The sequence below is a fragment of the Salmo trutta genome, chromosome 12 (assembly GCF_901001165.1).
Source record: "Salmo trutta chromosome 12, fSalTru1.1, whole genome shotgun sequence".
NCBI lineage: Eukaryota > Metazoa > Chordata > Actinopteri > Salmoniformes > Salmonidae > Salmo > Salmo trutta.
Genome location: NC_042968.1, coordinates 12,359,472 through 12,385,039, shown reverse-complemented (window position 1 = coordinate 12,385,039; position 25,568 = coordinate 12,359,472). Strand labels below are relative to the sequence as shown.

General features: G+C 45.5%; 1 protein-coding gene across 8 annotated transcripts in view; it reads right to left on the bottom strand.

Moving 5' to 3' along the window:
- The window catches only part of LOC115202936 (zinc finger protein 536), a 180,385-nt gene that overhangs the window by 79,024 nt on the left and 75,793 nt on the right, over positions 1-25,568 (bottom strand). For all 8 annotated transcript variants that reach the window (XM_029767116.1, XM_029767117.1, XM_029767120.1 and 5 more), the window contains one exon: positions 22,683-24,949. In XM_029767116.1, coding sequence (XP_029622976.1) covers positions 22,683-24,948 — 2,266 coding nt within the window. In that variant the 5' untranslated portion in view covers position 24,949. The remainder of the gene's footprint in view (positions 1-22,682; positions 24,950-25,568) is intronic.

The window sequence follows — 25,568 nt, the reverse complement described above, 5'->3', positions numbered from 1 at the left end:
ATGTTCTGAGCTTATGTTGTTTCATCTTCAGTGAATTAAACACCTTTGGTATTTTGCAAACAAACATTGCTAACAGCTCTTCTCACGTTTAAGTTAATCTCAAGTAACATATGCTCTTAAGAAAAAACAATAGGTGTTAAAGCATCTCAATTGCAATTGTGCTAGATCTTACAAAAACAAACACTTTGCTTTGTTACCAAGACAACTGAGACAATATGACTCCTGTGGCATTGTCAGAGCTGCTACTTCCTGCTCGTTGTGTGTGACAAGCCAAAGTAGAGATCTCGAGAGTCGACTGCATTGACTCCAGCTCCAACCCACTGTAGCCTATTGCCGGTAAGATTGTTCAACTAGTATCCACCTGGGCAAACAGTAAAAACACAACACAACACAACCTAGAGCTCACACACACTTTCTCTTTTTTCCTTTCTTTTTTTGGGTTGCATTCCATAGCGACAAAATGAATTCAGCTCCAAACCTAATTAATCCACAAAGGTTTCATGTCTTAATCCCCAAAGTCAAGGGGGTTATTGTCCTTACAAATGAGGTCAATGTTCCTCCCAGTGGAAATAAGGGAATAGTGAGAGACACAGAGACAGAGAGCAAGAGGAGTGCTTTTCTCTCTGTGATTCCAGAGCAGTGCGACACAGTGGCAGAGGCCAGGTAAATAGGGCTTGAGGAGGTGGGCTGTCCAGGGGTTGTCACTGCTTACCCAGGAGCTAGTATCTAAACAGACAAACTAGGGTAAGAAGCATTCATTACCTAATAGCATAATATGAGCACACTACACCCGTATCCAACAGAGGACACAAACTGAGCATGCTCCAAAATGAATAGAGGGAGGGTAAAGGAGACGGAGATAGAGACGGAGCGGAGGAGAGGAAAATGAAACAGCCTCCAGTCGCTACACAGACCTTTCGAACCTGGCAGATCAAAAGCGGGTTTCCACGGTAATTGTCGCTAAGGCAGGCTCTGACAGTGCAGACACTGAGCAGGGTTGCGTGACACATTAATGACAACGATACAATCCTCCATCTGCTTTGGATGGGAGAGATGAAACACATGCCTGTACCATCCTGCCTCTCCCAGGGCTGGAGCCAGCGGCCCACTCAGTGTCACGGTGGAGCTCCCTGTGAGCGGCCCCTGTGTGTCCCTCCCTGGTCCCTGGGGCCCATAACGGAGTCCAGGGGACCGTTTGGGCAAGGGACTGCTGGTCAGAGCCTTCCCAATTAGGATAACCTATCAGGGCTTCAGTGAAGAGATGCAGCCAATCTGACGGCTAGTGGGAACCCACAGCAGAGGATTCAACAGCTTGGAGAAATCTGTTCCAGTGTCTAATGCACAGTATGGTAAGGGGGGAATTAATCTATTGTAAAGGCACAAGATCAAATTGGCAAAAAGGAACACCTAACACAGAACAGAGAGCGGTTTCTTCTGCCCACACTGGTATGGCTGTGGAAAGGGCCCATACGAACCCAACATACAGTACAACACAGTCTCATTAGTAACTCCTAAGTTGTTTATGATTACCCATCATTATGAACACTCCAAGAAGACCTAAAAAAACAACAAGGGAGAAATGAAAAAAAATGTGATTTTTTTTTATGTAGACTTGTTACAGACATTTTCATTTCAAAATTCTTCTTTCAAGCTGGTGGAATGAAATTGGTTTACATTGACATCGCTACCGCTGTGTTTGACACATTAGTTTAAACTGACAGTGAGAATTAAAATCTGTAAATGCTGCTTTACTTTTATGCTCAATTTAAAAATCAGCTGTCAAAGTCAGTGTTTGTTGATTTTTATCGAGAGGATTATTACATTTTCAGAGAGTGACAATTAAAAATGTCTATCACGCCATAGCCATCAAACACCAATCTGTAACATGTGGGTGGAATGATAAACTACTGTAAGCAGCATATTAGTGGATGTAAACTTAGTGAAAAGCCACTAAGAAAGGATCAGTATTAAATATTTGGTGATTTGTCCAGAGTTCTAAACGTTCCAACAAAACACAGAATCTCTTCATCAATATCAAATTATACAGGGGAAGTCTGGAAATCATTTCCCCCTGTACAGAATACCCTTTCAAGTAGAGAGCAACTCCTCTGTTAGCAGCTGTCATAAGAGAGGTTTTCCCCATGACTGTTTTAAGTGAAAACGATGGCTCCTCGGGTCATCCTAGGGTCACATACGCTCACTGGTAGAATAGACACAATCGGATAATGACTCTGACATGGGGGCCAGTTGGTTAAAGACTCAATTGAGTCTGCTCTGGCAGGCAGGAGAAGAGAAAGCAACAGGTTACAGAGAGAGCGCTGCCCGTTTCCCTCCATCGCAGAGGATATACAGAGGAGAAAAAAGATTTCAAGAACAACAACAAAAAAAACAAAAAAAAAACACGATTGTTTATTGATTTTATAATACGCTTAGCGGCAGAAAAATAAAGTGGGGGTCAGTCTACGTGGTCAACGAGAAGCAGTGGCGTGACAAACACAGGCTTACACGCAGGTAACAGGGATTGAGTCCAAATGCCAGGATATCGGCGGACCCTTTCGTTTCCCCTACGTTGCTGGTGGCATTGTTATCCTGCTTTTAAACCTGTGGACATAATCGCTCCACTCACAAACAGGGCACGGCTTCATGGGCTTCAGAGGAACAAGCACTATGAAAAAAGGATAATACTACTCAAGACAGATATGTCTTTAGTCCATCCACATACATGGGAAATTATGCAATTGTTGTGTTTTCCAGTATGACTGATATAGAAGGAGAACATTGTGGCTGATGATACTAGCACAACAAAAGTCATATATATATTTTTATATATATATAAACTTTTACTGTTCAAACGTTTGTGATCACTTAGAAATGTTGTGGTTTTTGAAAGAAAAGCACATTTTTTGTCCATTAAAATAACATCAAATTTATCAGAAATACAGTGCAGACATTGTTAATGTTGTAAATGACTATTGTAGCTGGAAACGGCAGATGTTTTATGGAATATCTACATAGGTGTACAATGGCCCATTATCAGCAACCATCCCTCCTGTGTTCCAATGGCACGTTATGTTAGCTAATCCAAGTTTATCATTTTAACCCTTGTGTAGTCTTAACATCGGTATACTCCCCTTGTCCTAAGGGTAAAAAATGACCCACCTTCACTAAACCCCTAAAATAAAGCAGCTTAATTGAATTTTAAACCCCAAATCTAATTTGCATTAAGAAATAACCTGTCATTCATCACAAACTTTGGGAATGCAGAAAGACTGCATTTAATCAGTGGACTCCACTCGTTTGTATTACAACACACCTGTCAAAATTGTTTTCTTTACTAAGGTAGAGGTTTATTATTATTATTATTATTGCTAAAGTTACTGCATAGGTGTAAACATAATTTTTTAGCAAGAGATAGGACTTGTATAGCCTAAGAAAGTAGCAGAAATGTGCAGAATGAATGCATTTTATTGAAGGGAAACAATAACAGTCTTGAACAATTTTGGCAACATAGTGATATATTCTTATATACTGTACAATGACGAATTCAACTACAAAATACTAGTCTTCTCCCATTTTTTTGCCATTGCCCCCACCCACAAGGTGTATAAACAACAACAATAAATAAGAATAAAATAATATAATAGATACAAAACAAAAACGTGAAGAACATAAATGTCACGTCCTGACCAATATAAGTTGTTATTTTCTATGGTAGAGTGGTCAGGGTTTGACAGGGGGTGTTTTGTGTTTGTTCTATGTTTTCTCTTTCTATGTAGTAGTTCTAGTTTGTCTATTTCTAGGTTGGGGTTTATTGGGTTGACCTTCAATTGGAGGCAGCTGGTCCTCGTTGCCTCTAATTGGAGGCCATATTTAGTAGGGGTGTTTCTGCACGTTGTTTGTGGGTGATTATATTTTGTGAGTGTGTATGTTCCTCCTGCGTCACGGTTTGTTGTTTTTCCCTTCAGTGTTTTGTTAGTGCATTTCAGTTTCACGTTTAAATAAATATGTGGAACAATGACGCTGCATTTTGGTCCAATCCTTATAACAGCTGTGACAGAATCACCCACCATAAAAGGACCAAGCAGCGTGCCCAGGAGGAGTAGAGATCCTGGGCCAGGGAAAGGATGGAATGGAGGACGTCCTGGACATGGCAGGAGGTAATGGCAGGGGAAAAGACCCTGCCATGGAAGCAGGTGGAGACAGCAAGGGAGGAGTGGCAACATTACGAGGAGCTAGCCCAACAAAGGAGCACGAGAGGCAGCACCCAAATTTATTTGGGCAGATATGCTGGGGCAGTTTTAAGACCTGAGCCACCTCCCTGTGCTTACCGTGGGGAGCGAGTGACCGAGCAAGCACCTTGTTATGCGGTGGTGCGCACTGTGTCGCCAGTGTGCACTCACAGCCCGGTGCGCTCGGTGCAAGCTCCTCACTGTTGCCGTGCGAGAGTTGGCCGTCAGCCAGGTAGAAGTGCGCCAGTTCAGCGTATCTGGTCTCCAGTGCATCTTTTCGGTCCAGGTTATCCTGCGCCTGCTCTACGCAGGGTACCCCCCTTTCACCAGCACAGCCCAGTTCGTCCTGTGCCGGCGCTCCGCCCTTGCTTGGCGCAAATCACCATTCAGCCAGGACGGGGTGTGCCAGCTCTAAGCTCCAGACCTCCGGTGCGCCTCCGGAGCCCAGTACGTCCTGTGCCTCCTCCTCGCACTAGCCCTGAGGTGCGTGTTACTAGTCTGGTGCCTCCTAAGCCAGTCCCACGCATCAGGCCTCCAGTGCGCCTGCCCAGTCCGGGGCGTCCAGCGACGCTCCTCAGCCCGGAGCCTCCAGTGACGCTCCTCAGCCCGGAGCCTCCAGTGACGCTCCTCAGCCCGGAGCCTCCAGCGACGCTCCTCAGCCCGGAGCCTCCAGCGACGCTCCTCAGCCCGGAGTTTCCAGCGACGCTCCTCAGCCCGGAGCCTCCAGTGACGCTCCTCAGCCTGGAGCCTTCAGCGGTGGTCTGCAACCCAGAGCCTTCAGCGGTGGTCTGCAACCCAGAGCCTTCAGCGGTGGTCTGCAACCCAAAGCCTTCAGCAGCGGCTTTTAGCCCAGAGTCTTCAGCGGCAGTTGGCGGTCCGAAGCCTCCGACGATGATCCAGGGTCTGGTTCCTCCGAACAAACAGAAGCAGGGGGATCAGCGGGTGGTGGGGGTACTACGCCCGGAACCAGAGCCGCCGCCATAGACATTTTTCACCCACCCTACCCTCCCATTGTGTTTTGTGTTTTTTGGTTTTGTGTGTGGGGGGGGGGGGTTGTTGTTTGGGGGGGTTTTGTTGTTGTGGTGTTGGCATTCGGAGTCTGCACCTTTGGGGGGGGTACTGTCACGTCCTGAGACCAATATAAGTTGTTATTTTCTATGGTAGAGTGGTCAGGGCGTGACAAGGGATGTTTTTGTGTTTGTTCTATGTTTTCTCTTTCTATGTTGTAGTTCTAGTTTGTCTATTTCTAGGTTGGGGTTTATTGGGTTGACCTTCAATTGGAGGCAGATGGTCCTCGTTGCTTCTAATTGGAGGTCAAATTTAGTAGAGGTGTTTCTGCATGTTGTTTGTCGGTGATTATATTTTGTGAGTGTGTATGTTCCTCCTGCGTCACGGTTTGTTGTTTTTCCCTTCACGTTTAAATAAATATGTGGAACAACGACGACACTGCATTTTGGTCCAATCCTTATAACAGCCGTGACAATAAATCAATTAACTCTAGCACATGTAGGACAGTATGCAATTGTGTGTGCATGGACTCTGCAGATGTATTTCTCACATGTGCAGCACATAGAATTTGTTTTACAGCCCTTCTTAGGGAAGCAGAATTGGAATCTCCTCCTCTTGCCTGCCGCAGCTGCAGCCTCAGGTGGATCAGGACAAGATTCAGCCCCCGTAACAGCTTTCACAAGCGCTGCAAAGGCTGCTGTGCGGGGGAGGCGCTCCCTTCTTTGAATGTGTGGGGTTACAAGTGCCTTTCCCAGCTGCTCCAGGAACACCCTCCTCTTGTTCTGCATATCAGCCATCCAGGTAGGGTTGATCTTGTTCCATATCATGAAGGCATTGTATGAGGACACACCAATGATGTTATGGAAGATGACCAGGATGACCAGGTGGGCAGTCATCCCCCTGCAGATGTAAGTTCCAATCACCTTGTCCAGGTTGTCCACACCTCCTTTGTTGTGGTTGTAGTTCAGGATGACGGCTGGCTTCCTGTCCTCACGATCACTGATCCCAGCCGCTTTGTGCTGTGTGTTCAGGAGGACCACATTTTTGTTCCTTTTTGGGAGATAAGAAACTAGAGTTGTGGTGGGGGTGAAGGCAAACTTTGATGAGAAGGCCTCTCTCCACCTTGTTGAGAGGAGTGCAGGGGGGAGTTCAGGCTTGTTCTTTCTAACTGTGCCAACCATGGTGATCTTCCTCTTCAGGAGCTGCTGGCTGAGCTCAATCAGTAGCACACATAATCTCAACTTCTCATTGTGTGTGTGTGTGTCTTTGTGGTGTGTAAATGATTTTATGATTTTATAACTGCCGGGTAAAAAATGACCCTAAGACAATCTTTGTACCTTGACCCTAAGACAATCTTTGTACCTTGCCAAGAAACTGAAGATCTCGTACAATCTTGTGTACTACTCCCTTCACAGAACAGCACAACTTGTCTCTAACCAGAATAGAAAGAGGAGTGAGAGGCCCCGGTGCACAACTGAGCAAGAGGACAAGTACACTAGAGTGTCTAGTTTGAGAAACAGACACCTCACAAGTACTTAACTGGCAGCTTCATTAAATAGTACCTGCAAAATACCAGTCTCAACGTCAACAGTGAAGAGGCAACTCCAAGATTCTGGCCTTCTAGGTTGCAAAGAAAAAGCCATAAAGGCCTGATTGGTGGAGTGCTGTAGAGATGGTTGTCCTTCTGGAAGGTTCTCCCAACTCCGCAGAGGAACTCTGGAGCTCTGTCAGAGTGACCATCGGGCTCTTTGTCACCTCCTTGAACAATGCCCTTTTTCCCCGATTGCTCAGTTTGGCCGGGCGGCCAGCTCTAGGAAGAGTCTTGGTGATTCCAAACTTCTTCCATTTAAGAATGATGGAGGCAACTGTGATCTTGGGGACCTTAAATGCTGCAGATATTTTTCTGTGCCTCAACACAATCCTGTCCCGGAGCTCTATGGACAATTCCTTTGTCCTCATGGCTTGGTTTTTGCTCTGACATGCACTGTCAACAGTGGGACTATATATAGACAGGTGTGTGCCTTTCCAAATAATGCCCAATCAATTGAATTTACAGCAGGTGGACCAATCAAGTCATAGAAACATCTCAATGATGGTCAATGGAAACAGGATGCACCTGAGCTCAATGTTGAGTCTCATAGCAAAGGGTCTGAATATGTATGTAAATATTTGCTTTGTCATTATGAGGTATTGTGTGTAGATTGATGAGGATTTTTATTTATTAAATTAATTTTAGAACAAGGTTGTAACGTAACGAAATGTGGAAAAAGTCAAGGGGTCTGAATAATTTCCGAAGGCACTGTATAAATATAGAGTTTCCTAATTCTCACTGCAAGGTGGACAACTGATCGAAAATACTTAAATCATGGGTTTGTAGGTACAGCAGGATGGCTCAAAGAAACATTATCAGCCATCTTAGCATACCATTTTGGTTTGTCTATCTCTGTGTGTGTGCGTGTGTGTGTGTGTGTGTGTGTGTGTGTGTGTGTGTGTGTGTGTGGTTGTGTGTGTGTGGTTGTGTCTGTGTGTATAGGGTCTGATATATGGATGATAACACTAATTAGCTCATTTTGTTTGGGGCACAACACTCATTAAAAACCCAGTGGGGCCATTAACGTTACCGTCCCTCCAAAACGCTGCAGCCGCCATATCAATCTCCTCTATCCTCGCTTGTAATGGCGACTGCTTCAGGTTGGGTTGAGAAAATATGTGTTTTCCACTTCTTTCCCTGTTTTTCTCCTGATCTCTCTATTTCTCACATAGCAGACACATTATCTCTCTCTATAGCTCACCCTCTCTAGCTCTCTCTCTCTCTAGCTCACCCTCTCTAGCTCTCTCTCTCTCTTTCTATCTCTCTTTCTCTCTATATATATATATAGCTCTCTCTATATATAGCTCTCTCTCTCTCTAGCTCTCTCTCTATCTCTCTCTCTAGCTCTCTTTATCTCTCTCTCTCTATAGCTCTCTCTCTATATAGCTCTCTCTCTCTCTCTCTCTAGCTCTCTCTCTCCCCCAATTAGATTGTGTAACTTCCATTCAGGGCAACGTAATGGTGTTTGCAAAAGAACAGGGGGGATTCATCACCACTGAGGGTGACAGTGTATTTGAGCTTTATGCGGTAATGTAACGCTAATACCGCCAACATTCCCTGCGATTCGCTGGGGCTTTCGGTGGCATAAGGCGTTACTTACACTGCAGCAGGAGATCCTGGATGCACAGGCCTTTAAGGATTAACGGAGGAAGCGTAGCATCCTGCTAACAGAAAAATTAGAAAGCCCAATGTCTCTGGGGTTAGGCCCGCTCAAATCTCACTGCCTGAGCCTTCCGGAAGAGGTTCTATAAAGTGAAACATGTTACTGATCTAGGGAGAGATATCAAGGGAGTTTGAATGCTAATTAATCAAACACATAATGCTCGGTAATACCTACTCTTATCGATGCTAATAGTCACACACATCAGAGTGGGCAGAAGGTCACATCAATATTGTACCACACGTCACCTGCTCTGCTATCTAGTATTGGTTGGAAAAATATATTCTCCATCTTAGCCCTGGATATTAAGAGTGTTGATGAGATATATGAGTTTGCCATTTGCCCACGAAGCGGCGAGGCTCCGGCAGAACTCGGTACCATATGGCTGGTGAGAGATTTCCACCCTCTCTTCCTCTTCTCTGAGCCTGACAGCTGGATGCCTGCTAACTGGGGACGGGGGAGCTTGGCAGCTGCAAGCTGAGAGCAACGCTTTGATGCCGCTTTTGCAACTAATGCAAACTTTCTACAGGTAGGCAAGGGGGGATTAGACATATACAGTAGAATACGGAAAGGTGCGAGAGGGAAAGGGTGCCAGGGGGTGACGGGTGACGGGGGGGGGGGTGAAAATGCTCCTGGGAGCACATTAAAACGTACAGCTGGCAAGTACAAAAGTGAGAGAGCTTGTTTCTCTTCCATAATTTGTTGTACTTTGAGTCAAAGAACCTTTAATAATTTTTTTAAAAGGACTCCTTTGGATGTCAAGATGCAGGTATCAGGATGCTTTGTGTGATATGAAGGAAAACCCGGTTTTCACATGTAGAACAGCAAGGTATTGGATGTTATATGATATGTGACTATGATACCACTGTATGTACAGTATCAATGACTACTGGCCAAATACAATGACATTGTGTTCTGACTCTCAGGAGAAAGAGGACAGCGTTTTACAAGAGAAAGTGGGGCTGCAAGTACACTGGGGATGTCACAGTCCCTTCCACTCCAGATTACATCATTCAGCCTTCATCAATAACTGTCTGCTGTCATGCAATGTAACAAGTATTATTCCTGCTAATAACTACAGAAGATACGAATCCACAAACCCCAACGTAAAGGTTTGCATAGTGTATGTCAGGGATCATCAACTAGATTCAGCTGCGGGACAGTTTTTTTCTGGAGCGGATGGTCGGTGGGCTGGAACATAATTACAAACCATTTGTGGACAAAAAAATTGACTGCAAGAAGCCAAAACAGATATAAAGTTGGACTAAAACATATAATCATTTCAAACCTTGCTTACATCTGTATATGATCACGTGTCTCTCTATTATGCGTGGGGATAATTGGGAACAGATTTCTTAAATTAAAATCACTGGGAGTTGATTTCCTGGTGTTTTTACAGTCTTTTATGTCCAACAATAAAAATTCCACACAAAAAAACATATATACAGTTGAAGTCAGAAGTTTACATACACTTAGGTTGGAGTCATTAAAACTCGTTTTTCAACCACTCCACAAATTTCTTGTTAACAAACTATAGTTTTGGCAAGTCGTGACACCAGTAATTTTTCCAACAATTGTTACCAGACAGATTATTTCACTTATAATTCACTGTATTACAATTCCAGTGGGTCAGAAGTTTAGAAGTGGGTCAGAAGTTGACTGCCTTTAAACAACTTGGGAAATACCAGAAAATATAATAATGGCTTTAGAAGCTTCTGATAGGCTAATTGACATCATTTGAGTCATTTGGAGGTGTACCTGTGGATGTATTTCAAGGCCTACCTTCAAACTAAGTGTCTCTTTGCTTGACATCATGGGAAAATCAAAAGAAATCAGCCAAGACCTCAGAAAAAAAATTGTAGACCTCCACAAGTCTGGTTCATCCTTGGGAGCAATTTCCAAATGCCTGAACGTACCACGTTCATCTGTACAAACAATAGTACGCAAGTATAAACACCATGGGACCACGCAGCCGTCATACCGTTCAGGAAGGAGACGCGTTCTGTCTCCTTGAAATGAACGTACTTTGGTGCGGAAAGTGCAAATCAATCCCAGAACAACAGCAAAGGACCTTGTGAAGATGCTGGAGGAAACAGGTACAAAAGTATCTGTATCCACAGTTAAACGAGTCCTATATCGACATAACCTGAAAGGCTGCTCAGCAAGGAAGAAGCCACTGCTCCAAAACCACCATAAAAAGCCAGACTATGGTTTGCAACTGGACATGGGGACAAAGATCGTACTTTTTTTTTTAGAAATGTCCTCTGGTCTGATGAAACAAAAATAGAACTGTTTGGCCATAATGATCATCGTTATGTTTGGAGGAAAAAGGGGGAGGCTTGCAAGCCGAAGAACACCATCCCAAACCTGAAAGACAGGGGCGGCAGCTTCATGTTGTGTGGGTGCTTTGCTGCAGGAGGGACTGGTGCACTTCACAAAATAGATGGCATCATGAGGCAGGAAAAATACGTGGATATTTTGAAGCAACATCTCAAGACATCAGTCAAGAAGTTAAAGCTTGGTCGCAAATGGGTCTTCCAAATGGACAATGACCCCAAACATACTTCCAAAGTTGTGGCAAAATGGCTTAAGGACAACAAAGTCAAGGTATTGGAGTGGCCATCACAAAGCCCTGACCTCAATCCTATAGAACATTTGTGTGCAGAACTGAAAAAGCCTGTGCGAGCAAGGAGGCCTATAAACCTGACTCAGTTACACGAGCTCTGTCAGGAGGAATGGGCCAAATTTCACCCAACTTATTGTGGGAAGGTTGTGGAAGGCTACCCGAAATATTTGACCCAAGTTAAACAATTTAAAGGCAATGCTACCAAATACTAATTGAGTGTATGTACATTTCTGACCCACTGGGAATGTGATGAAAGAAATAAAAGCTGAAATAAATCATTTTCTCTACTACTATTCTGACATTTCACATTCTTAAAATAAAGTGGTGATCCTAACTGACCTAAGACAGGGAATTTTTACTAGGATTAAATGTCAGGAATTGTGAAAAACTGAGTTTAAATGTATTTGGCTAAGGTGTATGTAAACTTCCGACTTCAACTGTATATACAGTACCAGTCAAATGTCTGGACACACCTACTCATTCAATGGGATAGTTTCTTTTTTAGTACTATTTTCTACATTATAGAATTAGACAATAAGACAAAACTATGAAATAACATATGGAGTCCTGTTGTAACCAAAAAAAGTGTTAAAGAAATATTTTAGATTTTAGCCTTCCCTGTAGCTCAGTTGGTAGAGCATGGTGTTTGCAACACCAGGGTTGTGGGTTCGATTCCCACGGGGGGCCAGCACAGGAAAAAAAAAAAAAAAAAAAAAAAAATTAAAATTATGAAATTGTATGAAATGTATGCATTCACTACTGTAAGTCGCTCTGGATAAGAGCGTCTGCTAAATGACGTAAATGTAGATTTTAGATTCTTCAAAGTAGCCACCCTTTGCCTTGATGACAGCTTTGCACACTCTTTGTTCCCACATGCTGAGCACTTGCTGGAACGTTTCCCTTCACTCCTCACTCCAACTCATCCCAAACCATCTCAATTTGGTTGAGATCGGGTGATTGCGGAGGCCAGGTCATCTGATGCAGCACTCCATCACTCTCCTTCTTGGTCAAATAGCCCTCACGCAGCCTGGAGGTGTGTTCGGTCATTGTCCTGTTGAAAAACAAATGATGGTCCCACTAAGCGCAAACCAAATGGGATGGCATATCGCTGCAGAATGCTGTGGTAGCCATGCTGGTTAAATGTGCCTTGAATTCTAAATAAATCACTGACAGTGTCACCAGCAAAGCACCCCCACACCATCACACCTCCTCCTCCATGCTTCACGGTGGGAACCACACATGCGGCGATCATCTGTTCACCTACTCTGCATCTCACAAAGACACGGCCGTTGGAACCAAAAATCTCAATTTTGGACTCATCAGACCAAAGGACAGATTTCCACTGGTCTAATGTTGATTTTTTCGTGTTTTTTGGCCCAAGCGTCTTCTTCTTATTTGTGTCCTTTAGTAGTGGTTCCTTTGCAGCAATTACACCATGAAGGCCTTATTCATGCAGTCTCCTCTGAACAGTGGATGTTGAGATGTGTCTGTTACTTGAACTCTGTGAAGCATATAATTGGGCTGCAATTTCTGAGGCTGGTAACTCTAAGTAACTTATCCTCTGCAGCAGGGGTAACTCTGGGTCTTCCTTTCCTGTGGCGCTCCTCATGAGAGCCAGTTTCATCATAGCGCTTGGCGGTTTTTGCGACTGCACTTGAAGAAACTTTCAAAGTTTTTCAAAACCTTCATGTCTTAAAGTAATGATGGACTGTCATTTCTCTTTGCTTATTTGAGCTGTTCTTCCCATAATATGGACTTGGTATTTTACCAAATAGAGTTATCTTCTGCATACCACCTCTACCATGTCACAACAGAACTGATTGGCTCAAACGCATTAAGAAGGAAAGAAATTCCACAAATTAACTTTTAACAAAGCACAACTGTTAATTGAAATGCATTCCAGGTGACTACCTCATGAAGCTGGTTGAGAGAATGCCAAGAGTGTGCAAAGCTGTCATCAAGGCAAAGGATGGCTACTTTGAACAATCTCAGATATAAAATATATTTTAATTTGTTTAACACTTTTTTGGTTACTACATGATTCTATGTGTTATTTCATAGTTTTGATGTCTTCACTATTATTCTACAATGTAGAAATTAGTAAAAATAGACAAAAAACCTGGAAAGAGTGGGTGCATCCAAACTTTTGACTGGTACTGTATATTTTTTGCTCAGAAAACTTGGGAGGGCCAAGTAAAACCACCCGCGGGCCGCCAGTTGGGGAACCATGCTGTATGTCCTTGTGCAATACTAACAACTGTCAGTTACTCATGTGACACTTTGTCTGAGATAGTTGTACTTGTCCAATGACACTTCTCCTGAGTGACGGAGACCCCTATACTTGTCCCTGACCTAGACTATCTTTGATACTACTACAGCTGGCCTCTCAAACCTCTCAAACTGTGCGTTCAAAGGAAGCTGTGACCTATCAGAGATAATGTCTCTTATAGGAGGAGGTGGCAGAGTGGATGTCTGAGTCACGTAACAGGGCACGCTGTGGCGCCCTCTCCTTCCTCTTATCCCCCTCTCCTCCCTCCCCTTGCCTTGTCATCTGTGAGTCCCTGTCCCCTTAGCAGCTTTACTGTCATCCTATCTCTCTTAAACGGCCTGGCTGTTCTGAGCCTGGGTGATATATGCACACATAGCACAAGCTCCCTGCTCAACGCTAAAATCTCCTGCAAACATGGATCCGTACTCGGCCAGAGAAACCAGGTTCACTCTACAACACACTAACAGGCTGAGAGGAAGGGACAATTTTGAGAGAGAGAGAGAGAAAGAGAGAGGGAGAGACAGAGAGAGACAGAGAGAGAGAGTGGAGCCTGCTGGGTTAGAGGCATGAGCACTGCTAGTGTCTAAGCACTTCTGAGCTCCCGATCCAGGGCAGAGGAGCTGAGTCTGAGCAGGGTTTGGGTGGGAGACCAGGGCTCAGTGGATACTGCTCTACAGAACATCCCTACGTCTGTCTCTCCTCCAGCTCCAACCTGAACACCGGCTCAAACATATCCTCAACACACCACCGTGGAATTTACAGTGCGCAGAGAGACACGGTGGGAGACGTATTTCTTCTGAGGGCCTATGAAGCAGAGCAGGATGTTAGTGTAGAGACAGCTTTCTCACATGTCTTAGATAGGTCTTAGTTTCTGTTTTCCAAGCCTCTGAGTTCAGCTGTAAGTCCAGATCAAATATTTGATTATCCTAGAACGCTAAGGGTATTTCTCCCTTTCTTTCTATCATGTCCTTTTCCTATCATGCCCCTCTTACGTTCTCAAGCCCATCTTTCCGTCTTTCCTTGGCGCCCAACCGCACTCCATCCCTCTATTTCTGTCCCTCATTTCTCCCCTCCTCTCTCTTGCCCTCCATCTCTCTCTCTCTCTCTCTGTCTCTCTCTTTCTGTCTCTCTCTCCAGCCTGCCAGCCCCCTCCTCCCCGGCAGCCCCCTGTTGCTGCGTGCTACCCTGAGCCGTGGTGTAGAGTTTGGCTGGAGCCGAGAGGAGCAGCTGGGCCAGGCTAACAGGGAATGATAATGACCTCAGAAATCTGCTGTTCACTCCACAACAATAGGGTGCTCAGTCTAGTGGAAAATTGTGTTCATCAGCTAGCTCTGCTCACTTACTAATTGACATTGCCAAATATTTTAAGAACAATTGGAATGTGCAGGCAAAGATCTCAATCCTTGGACTTCATTTTCCTTGCCCATTTGTTTTCCTCTTTGTGATTAGGAGATAACTTTTGGTTTAAAAAAAAGAGGCAACATGTTCATGTCATTATCTGGTTCATGTCAGCGCCCCGATGTTGACACAAAGAGCTGTTTTATGTGACCTGTCAGTGGGGTAGGACTGGGAGGGAAAGGAGAAATACTAATCTCTCTGTAACGAGTGACCCCGTGCCGTGGCCAGTGGTGATATCCAAGTCGAATAAAACAAATATGACATTACCCATAACCCTGTTTTTTTTATGTGTGTGTGTGTGTGTGTGTGTGTGTGTGTGTGTGTGTGTGTGTGCGAGCGTGCGTGCGTGCGTGTGTGTGTGTGGAGAGAAAGAGAGCAGGGTAGAAAGAGTGAGATTCCTCTGTCATGGTATCATATGGCTGGTCCTCCATTTTTAATGAGACAAAGGTCAATGTATTCACTTGCTCTTTCACACGGGAGGAACCCCAATCATGCCCAAGTTAACTTGTTCAAACAAAGCTCTCTCACCCAGCCACCCACCCTGCCATCCATTTGCATTCTCTGTCTGAGAGCCCAGACTCATTTAGGAGGATTTCAGCATTGACCGAGTCAGACAGCTGTCACCAGTGAAACATGGAATCCTACGTTCCTCTCATTCAACTATCCCTGTCAGAGACAACAACAAAGAAACTCCTACATGAAGGCTTTTATGTATTCAAAGTTGCAGTTTAAGTTTCAACTTTTGGATAAAGGGTTATTTTGTCAGAGTACCCTACGCATCCGGACTGCGGCTCGGTAAATACAGCATGATGCATTCCCCCAACGTGTCCCTCGTGTTCATTTAGTCAAAACCTCTTCACAATCTCTTCCATGTTCAATCAGCTAACCTTTGCAACCCTGCTCTGGTTCCCAGCTCTCTGACAGAACAGAGGGCGAGTCACCTTCACTTTCACTATTTTGCCAATGACACTTCCTCAGACACTGGAGGAGATAGCATGTAGAATATTAATATTCAAACAGTCTACCTACCACAGTAAGGCAGCCTTCTGTTATGGAAAGATAAATATTATGTTTTAATTATAAAAACATAAAACAGAAATGGGGAGAACGAGGAAGAAAATGTGTGACGTGCCAAGGAGGCTTGTTCAGGAGAAAGTCAAGCAATGTTTTGGCAAAGATGTGGAATTAAAGAGTGGTTGGTATAATGCAGGGAGTTTTCTCTCTCTCTCTCTCTCTCTCTCTCTCTCTCTCTCTCTCTCTCTCTCTCTCTCTCTCTCTCTCTCTCTCTCTCTCGCTCTCTCTCTCTCTCTCTCTCTCTCTTTTTCTCTCTTGCTCTCTCTCTCTCTCAACAGCACATCTCTTTGCTCCAGCTCCATAACCAAGTGGGGAATCCTAACGTGATCATTAAGACATGAAACAGCCTGATAAATGTTTCATAAGGACTGCCCGGTGATAACCACCCAGGAATACGGTGAGCAAGAGAAAACGACACTGACTGCTGCTCTTTCAAATACACTTTGGAATACAATTGGAATTTTTAAATATCTAAAAAGGCTTAGCCTATTCCCACCATGTGTAATATTTACAAATTGATTCTGAGAGAGAGAGAGAGAGAGAGAGAGAGAGAGAGAGAGAGAGAGAGAACGGGGGAGAGAGAGAGATGGAGACAGTGAGTATGAACAAGGGAGAGAAATCGAGTGAGTCGTTGAAGATAAATAAATTGCCCTTTTATATTGTGCAAGCATGTACAAAAATACTGAGTCTACATTTATCCACGACATGTTAATCAGTAGAGCACACTGACAATTAGTGAATAGAACTTTTGTCACTTAAAGACACCAGAACCCTGACCGACTATACTGAAATACAGCACACAATGACATCTATTTTAGTTTTGTGACACATAAAAAAATACAGATATGACATGCCAGTTTGAGGTGCTACTCTTAAAAAAAGCGGCTATACCACAGGTTTGAAGCAGGCAAGTTCTCAGATCAAGAAAGAAAAAATAAAGAAAAAAAGAGAACCGGATGTCAATTACAAAGAGAAAGAAATAAGTGAAGAGACAGAGTGAGAAGGAGAGAGAGAGAGGGAAAGAGAGAGAGAGAGAGAGGGAGGGGGAGAGCGAGAGAGAGAGAGAGTGAGAAGGAGAGAGAGAGAGGGAAAGAGAGAGAGAGAGAGAGGGAGGGGGAGAGAGAGAGAGAGAGAGGGAGAGAGAGGGTGAGATAGACAGAGAGAAACAGGGAGAGAGGGGGAGAGAGAGAGGGAAAGAGAGAAAGAGAGGGAGGGGGAGAGCGAGAGAGAGAGAGAGAGGGAGAGAGAGGGTGAGATAGACAGAGAGAAACAGGGAGAGAGGGGGAGAGAGAGAGGGAAAGAGAAAAAGAGAGGGAGGGGGAGAGCGAGAGAGAGAGAGAGAGGGAGAGAGAGGGTGAGATAGACAGAGAGAAACAGGGAGAGAGGGGGAGAGAGATAGACAGAGAAAGATGGAGACAGGGAGAAAGATGGAGACAGGGAGAAAGATGGAGACAGGGAGAAAGATGGAGACAGGGAGAAAGATGGAGAGAGAGGGGGAGAGAGATAGACAGAGAGAAAGATGGAGACAGAGAGAAAGATGGAGACAGGGAGAAAGATGGAGAGAGAGGGGGAGAGAGATAGACAGAGAGAAAGATGGAGACAGAGAGAAAGATGGAGACAGGGAGAAAGATGGAGACAGAGAGAAAGATGGAGACAGAGAAAAAGATGGAGACAGAGAGAAAGATGGAGACAGAGAGAAAGATGGAGATAGGAAGCGAGAGAGAAGGCATTGACATAATTCATCCAAATATGACTGTAATTAGCTATAAAAACACACACACACACACTCTCACACACACACACAGAACACTGTTCTCATTTCAAAGGTTTGGCTTGACTGGGAGAGAGGAACGGTATCTTTGTGAGAAAGAATGTACTGTCGGAGACTCTCGATGATCCCACAGATACCTGTTTACTTGGCCATACTAGCTCCAGCCCTTTTGAAGATGCCAACCTCTCCTCCTTCTGACGCTGGGGTGGGGTTTCACAGGCCAGCTCTACCTAACCATCAAACCAATGGGCTTTTAAATCACCATTTCAATGCCATCTACCGCATGACAGGAATGCCCTTAATTGTTTCTCCTTTCACCTCTATGTCTGTTTTTGGTCACATTCTTGGTCGCCACTTCATATATCTGAACAGAGGCCGCAGTCAGGCTAGAAAGATGACGAGAGACGGATTGAACGTCAGTCTTAGTACGACAGTTAAGGTGGGATTGAACAGCAATCTTAAATCCGAGTTGGTTTCCACGGAGAATAGCGCAGACAGATGTAGAGTTGTTTCAGATAGCGACCGTTTTGACACTCGAAGCTTTTCTATCAATTTGGGCCTGAACACTTCTAGTTATTTTTGCTTTAATTACACAGCAATTACAATGTAACAGTAAGTCTGCATGTGTAATTACCCCCCATTGTAATTACGTAATTAGATGAATATCCATGCTTTATAACCTAAGGCGTCAGTCGGCAAATCCAATTCCAATTTGTATGGAGCAAGCGTTTTGCCTCCATGTTTGAGAGCTGTAAAGACCTAGGGATATACGACTAATCCTTGCCATGTTAAAATGCTGTTCCTCTTAAAAATATTTAGACATGGGGGATTCTCCAGAGAAAAGGAGCAGTAGGTTTGTAGCCGGAGCGGAGAGGTGGGAGTGAGGGGTGGAGTGGAGGTGCTTCTGCTCGAGGCCTTGAGAAAAGCCCCTCTCTCTCTACAGTCTGATGAGACCAGGTTCTGAGTAGCTGCATGATCATACTGTACGCTCCTTTCTCAGCAGCAAGTCATTTGGATCAGCTGGTTGCCATCCTTCCCTTTGCTCTTTCTATCTCGCTCTCTCTGTCTCTCGCTCTCTGCCTCGCTCTCTCTCTGCCTCGCTCTCTCTCGCTCTCTGCCTCGCTCTCTCTCTCTCTGCCTCACTCTCTCCCTTCTTTTCTCTGTCTCTCTCTGTCTCTCTGCCTCGCTCTCTCTCTCTGTCTCTCCGCCTCGCTCTCTCTCTCTCTCTCTCTCTCTCTGCCTCTCTCTCTCTCTCTCTCTCTCTCTCTCTCTGTCTCTCTGCCTCGCTCTTTCTCTCTCTCTGTCTCTCTGCCTCACTCTCTCCTCTTCTTTTCTCTGTCTCTCTCTGTCTCTCTGCCTCACTCTCTCTCTCTGTCTCTCTGCCTCACTCTCTCCTCTTCTTTTCTCTGTCTCTCTCTGTCTCTCTGCCTCACTCTCTCTCTCTGTCTCTGCTCTCTTTATTTCTCCATACAGCTCCATAAGTAAAATTGTATTTGTCACATGCTTCGTATGCAACAAGTGTAGAGACAATTTATTCTCAATCTGAAAATGTGGTCAGAGATTCTGTATGGAGGGGGGGTTCATATAGCTCCGCATTGACATGATTGGTTGATGGTAGGTGGGGACGGGAGGTCCTGTATAAACACAAACTCACTTCCTTGACGACTTCCTTCACAACAGATCTGCGCTGCTCCGCAAAGCGCGAGAAGTATGAACGCCCTGACTTCTGCAGAGGCCGTATCACCGTAAATGCTGCACGACCAACGCAGATGTCGGATTGACCACGCAGCGCCTTTAACAGTGAATTGCTTACTTACGCTTACCTCGCGCTAGCAACCAACAGAATCCTCACAGTCTGTAAGAGGCCCAACCAGAAACAACTTTAAACTTGCCTTTAGTTCGTCCTAATCTCTCCATCTCTCTTTTTTTCTTAAATGTTAGAATCTACAATGGATGTGAACATAAATACCCCCCATCCTACAACACACTGGCAGCTCTGCTTTACATAGTATTACATCAGGTTTCAATGGGTTCTGTTCCGCCATTCAGGGTAAGCCTCTGTTTAAGACCTGCACTCTGCAGGGCCTGGCGCTCTGAGGCCCACCATAATGAATTCAGAGAGAGACACTATCAAGTAGGAACCCTCTTGTTTATCAAGCCCAAGTCAGACCGGAGAACTCTGAAATCTGAAGCAATAGATTCCTTCCACAGTCAAACCAATCTGTGAGCCTAATAACGCAAATAAAAGAGATGATTGGGGGAGGGGGGGGGAACCGTACTAATGAAAAGGGGGCGAAAGGTTCTGACGTCTCTATGAAACACAAAGCATTTAAGGTTTTACTAGTGTGGATGAAAGAAGGAAGGTCTCTGAAGGACATTTCTGAGGCAGACATTTTTTTCAGCAAGTCTTTAAACAAGTGCAGTCAGTGTCAAAGACAAAAGAGATCGTCTCGACCTTCTTTCACAGTTGAGATGTTATTGTTGATGACTGTAATTCAAGTTTAACTCAAAATTGCAGTGGGAAGGTGGTTACGAGGTTGGCGGTATGGTGATGGTTAGCAATGTTTTCAAGACACACACACACACACACACACGCAGCCTCACAATAAAAATACAAACAATTCTCAACAAGCAAAAATGCAAGAGTGCAATATTAGGACTAACAGAGAGGTAAAGTCAGCCACATCCTGTTAATTTAAAAACACTGACACATTCAGGCAACACACACACACACACATAAGCAGAAACACACTCATATACAAACACACACTCACACACAAATGACACCTTCCTCCACATTAACTGCAGACACATTTTCTCACACACCTCAGTTTCTAAATTAGGTGCCCCAAAGCTCCAAATATGAATCACACTCAATGTCATGAAGGAATAAACATTTTCAGGGCTTTGTGCTGTCAGTAATGAAATACAGACTGCAACAAAACAAAACCCTTTCATTTTTTAATTATTTTTTTTTACAGTTGTACATCTTTAGTTTTTCTTTCCCCTTTGACCCTGTTGTTGTGGTGGAGTGGTGTCGACACAGCTTCCTGAGTCTCACAACAGACAGCCGGTGAACTGTGTCTGAATGGAGAGACTGTGAGAGAGAACCAGGCTAAGAGGTACCTGTAACAATGTCAGACCCAAATGCAGAGACAAACCCCCCCCCCCAAAAAAAAGCAGGTGGGGGGCCCTCAAGGTCAACCTTAAGGCCCGTTAGATCCAGCAGGAGGGAGCTGGCACGATGCCCGCATCCCCCTGTACGGTGGAGAAACACAGGGGTTTAAGCTGGCTATCACACTCTATCACAGCACTCAGAAAGGGACAGAGGAGGAGGCAGGGCATGAGAGCACTGATAGACGAGGTAGGACTACAGTGAGTAGAGTGAGAGAGAGAGCTGAAGAGAGCAATAGAGAGCGAGAGAGAGATCGATCGTGTGTGTGTGTGTGTGTGTGTGATATTCAACTTATTTCTTTTTTGTAACATGAATACCCAAAATACTTCAGTTGATGTAGGTTTTATTGTATATATAATTTCAATTGGCAATATTTGTAAGAACACGATCTTTGAAGAGATTTTTCAAGTTTTTGATGATGGGGAACTTCTTCACATCACACATATGTAAATACTTATAAAGTTAACTAAATGCCATGAGCTACATTTCTCTGACTTACTTGAGAACCAGAAGAAAAAGAAATAAAACTTCCTGCATTAAAATTCAGAAGATAATTATTTCCGCAACATACCCCCCCCCCCCACCCCGTTGAAAAGTGTTATGTTTAATAGTCTCTATAAAGAAAATACGTTTTTATCTCACTCTCGTTTTCATTAATTCCTAATTGGGGTGGGGGGGTTGTCTGTTATTATTTCTTAGATTAAAATAAACATAGCCCATTCCATGTTCAAACCCATCACACTACATTGGGATGATAAGGACTCTCTGCTACTGTGAATAAATAAACAATTTTGTCTGTACTGTTGGAATTAAGTTACTTCGAGCCTTAAGCATAAGCCACTTTTTTCAAACGGCTTAAAAGCAAAATTTCCCTCCGCAAATGAAGTAAAAATAAAAAAATGACCTGCTTTATATGTATATCTTTAATTAGTGTCTTGTTTAGCTTAAACCAACTGATTATCACATAGTCATGGCCTAATTAACGGGCGCGCCGCTTAGCTTGTGGTGTTCCACCCGGAGGAATGAGAAAGTTACCTTTAAAACTTCTCTAATCATTAGGAACAGCCTCTCTTAATCCTGCTAAACGTATACTTTATCTGCTTTTTCTTATTTGGCTACAGTGGAATCGCTTTCCCTCCCACGTTTAAAAGGGGATGTTTTAATCACTCATATGTTTGGCCCGTTCTCGTAGTCTTGACTGATGTTACACGGGTACGCACGCTCGTCTGTATAGAGCATGTTCTTCACCACACTGTGTCTCAATGTCTCAAATGTATTTATAAAGCCCTTCTTACGTCTGTGTTCTATGTGCCAGTGTGAATGACACAAGTCACAACTCCGTCATGGGAGTTGAGCGTCTTCGTACGGTTGTTTTGTGTGAGTGAGTGACTCAAAGTGTGTCTGTGTGTTCATGTGTTCACGTGTGTGTGTGTTTAGACAGGCCTCCCCTCTCCAGTAAAAACAGTGTGCAGAAAGTATCCTATAGAAGCAGGCTGTGTGAGGGTGTTTGACGGCTATTTGAACATGGGCGTTAAGTGTCCCAGTTATGCACGGAATGTGCAGCTCGGATTTGTGGTGGGCTTTTTGAACAGGCAGTTTTGATCCGACCCCGCCCCTCTCTCTCCAGTCTAAGTGGACTCCTTAGGGTCCAGTGTTGTGTAGAAAAGATGTCAAAGCAAATGGCGTATGTTAGAGATCTTGTGCCAGCCATCAACCAACTCATCTTTGTGTTAGGACTTATCCTCTTTGGACACAATGGTCTCCCCCTTACGTGTCCTCCCCATATAAATAATGAAGAACACATTGGAAGAAGTCCCGATAGTAAGGATAATGGCACTATGACTGATCATTATTCAGGGTATAGTAATGACTTAGTCTTACCTGAGGATGGGGAGGAAGGGTGTGGGCTGTCATCTTGGACGCTGCCGGTCTGGGAGTGGCCTCCTCCAGCTCCGCTTTCCTCCGTCACGTTGGAGGATCCAGGGGTGGTGGACCTGCTGATGGACTGGGACTCTGGGTCGCTGGCCGAGCCACGCCGCTCATCCAGTCCTGTGGTGTTGTTCTGCTGCTGGATGGCTTCTTCTATGGGCCGCCGCTCCTTGTTGTGCACCCGAGAGTGGACCACCATCTGGTGATAGGTCCTGAAGACCCGGCCACAGTCAGGACACTCTGTGGGTTTCTCTTTCAGGCTAGTCAGGTGGTTGTACTCCAGGCCGTGGACTAGGCCCAGGCCATGGCCGCCATGATGGGGCATGAAGTCACGGTGGCTGTCGAAGCCCACTCCGTCGTCTTTCAGGGGCATCATGGCTCCACTGCCGGCCTTCGAGCCATGCAGAGCTTCGATGTGCTGTTTCTGCTTGGAGCCATCGTTGGAGCCCATCATAGGGTAGTCATGCTTCTCTTTAGTGAAGGCCATGCCGGCAGCATTGGTCATCTCCTCATGGTGCTGCTCATGGTGTTGCTCATGGTGCTGCTCCTTGGGCATAAAGGCACGGTCCATGGCCATGCCTCGTGCCATGATCTGCCAGGCCTGATAGCTATTCAGTGGGTCCATCTCTGCAACTTTGGCAGCCGCCTGGAGGCGTTCCATGCAGCTGGACTTCAGGGGGGGCACCAGGTTCAGGCAGCCCAGGAGAGAGCGCTTCTCCCCCTCGCCAAGGCCATGGCCCATCCCTGCCATTGGGCCCAGTAGCTTCCCAAGCATCTCCTTCTCCTTCATGGCAATGCCGGCTTTGGCCAGCATCTGGTGTTGCTCGCTCAAACCCTGTTTGTCTGGGGATAGGAAGCCGCCCTGCAGGCAGGAGATGTAGCGTGAGTAGAGGTTAGCGTGGGCCTCCTGGGCCATGCTATTCATGGTGTTGACAGCGTTTATGTCCTCTGCTGGGGGCTTGCTCTTGATGGCCAGCTTATTGAGATGGACCTTCATGTGGTTCTTGAGAAACCAGGGCTCCTTGAAGCGACGACCACAGATCTGGCAGACGTGTTCAAATGAGTCCTTGTGCTTGCGCATGTGGCCCTTGAGGAACCAGGCTTGGCTGAAGACCTGGCCACACACCTCACATCGGAACTCGTTGGCAGGCTTCTCAGCGCCGCCAGCTGCACCCTGTCCCGCAGCTGACTCGGCCGTGATATGGGCTTTTTCCACATGGCTGATCAGGTCTTCCTCCTGCGAGGCAGCAAACTCACACAAGGTGCACTTGTAGGGCTTGTGCAGGATGCGGATGTGACGATCCAGCTCCTCACGCTTCTTGAACTTGCCCTTGCAGAAGGTGCAGCGGAATCCAGTGGGTGGGTTCAGGGCCTGGTCATCTTGGGCGCCGGCCGGCTTGGGGGAGGACGAGGGCTGGGAGAGGGAGTCTGGAGTTCCCAGGCTGGTGGGGGTGAGGAGGCCACAGGCAGAGCCAGGCTGTTGCTGCTGCTGCTGGGTCTGAGGGCCAAGGTGTGGCTGGTGCTGCAGGGGCTGGGCTGGCTGAAGGAGGCTGCTGCTCCTGATCTGCTTGTCCCTCAGGATGGCCCTCTCCTCCAGCTCATGTAGAAGACGGTTCTCCTCACGGACGCGGCCGCGTCCCTTACCAAGGTTTCCCAGCTTGTGGGTGCGTAGGTGGATTTTGAGGTTGCCCTTCTGTGCTGCTCGATGGTCGCAGTAGGGGCACTTGAAAGGCTTCTCACCTGTATGTGTGCGCATGTGCAGCGACAAGATGCTGTTAAAGCGGAATCGCTTGCCGCACAACGGACACGGGTACTTCCTGTTCTTGCGGGCATCGTCTTCAATGTCGTTCATCTGGGACATGATGCCCAGGTTCTGCCCATTGAGAAACTGCTGCAGGTCCACACGCCCATTCAGGTTGGCCAGGGCACTTGCATCTATGTCCCGGTTGAGCTGGTTGGCGAGCAGTGCCATCTGACTGCTGATTGGTTGACTGGCCAGGGCAGCGTGGCTCTTCTCATCCAATGGGGTGGCAGCTTTCTCCTCAGGGATCTGCTGTCGGCTCTGTAGGTCGGGAAAGGCGTGGCCCAGCTGGGCCGTCAGCTGGTGGAGCTTCTGACTGATGGGATATCGGCCATTTAGCACAGCGTTGCTCAGATGGTCTCTGTCAGCGTCCGATACTGCTGAAGACACACCAAGGCACAAACTAGAGTCCTCCATCCTGTAAGAGAGAAGAATATCACGACGGTCAACCACAGTCAATCAACCTGATAAGCAATGCATTAAAAAAGAGCTATGGCTCATCCAAAAATCTGAAAACCGGAAGAGAAGGAGAAGTATTAGAGTAAATTGTCAGTGCATGATGAATGGAAATAGAGAGGTCATTTAGCATAGCGTCTTATGGAAGGAATTAGGGTTAAGTGTCTTGCTCAAGGGCACAAAAACAGGTTTTCACCTAGTCGCCTCGGGGAAGCTCTTAACCGCTATGCTACCTGCCGCCCATTGAAATGTCATTTTCTTCTTTTGATTTTCAGTACAGCTTATGTTCTCACACTTGTGGTTGGAAGACTGTAACCCTCAGAACTTTCTCAAACTGCAACACAGTTTTGGATGCAATAATTACACGGTAAACACGGCGGGCGCTGCATAATTATGTTACTTGGGCCCATCCTATCAGAATTCCTCCAATTACACGCCTTAATGAAACGGAGCAATGCCATTGTCATGAAGCTGCCGCAATGCTACAATTATGATATTAACAATAGCACTTAAAACCAAGGGGTTACTTCAGTAAACACACGCTCTTATCTCCCTACTGCGACACTTGTCTAGGCATAATT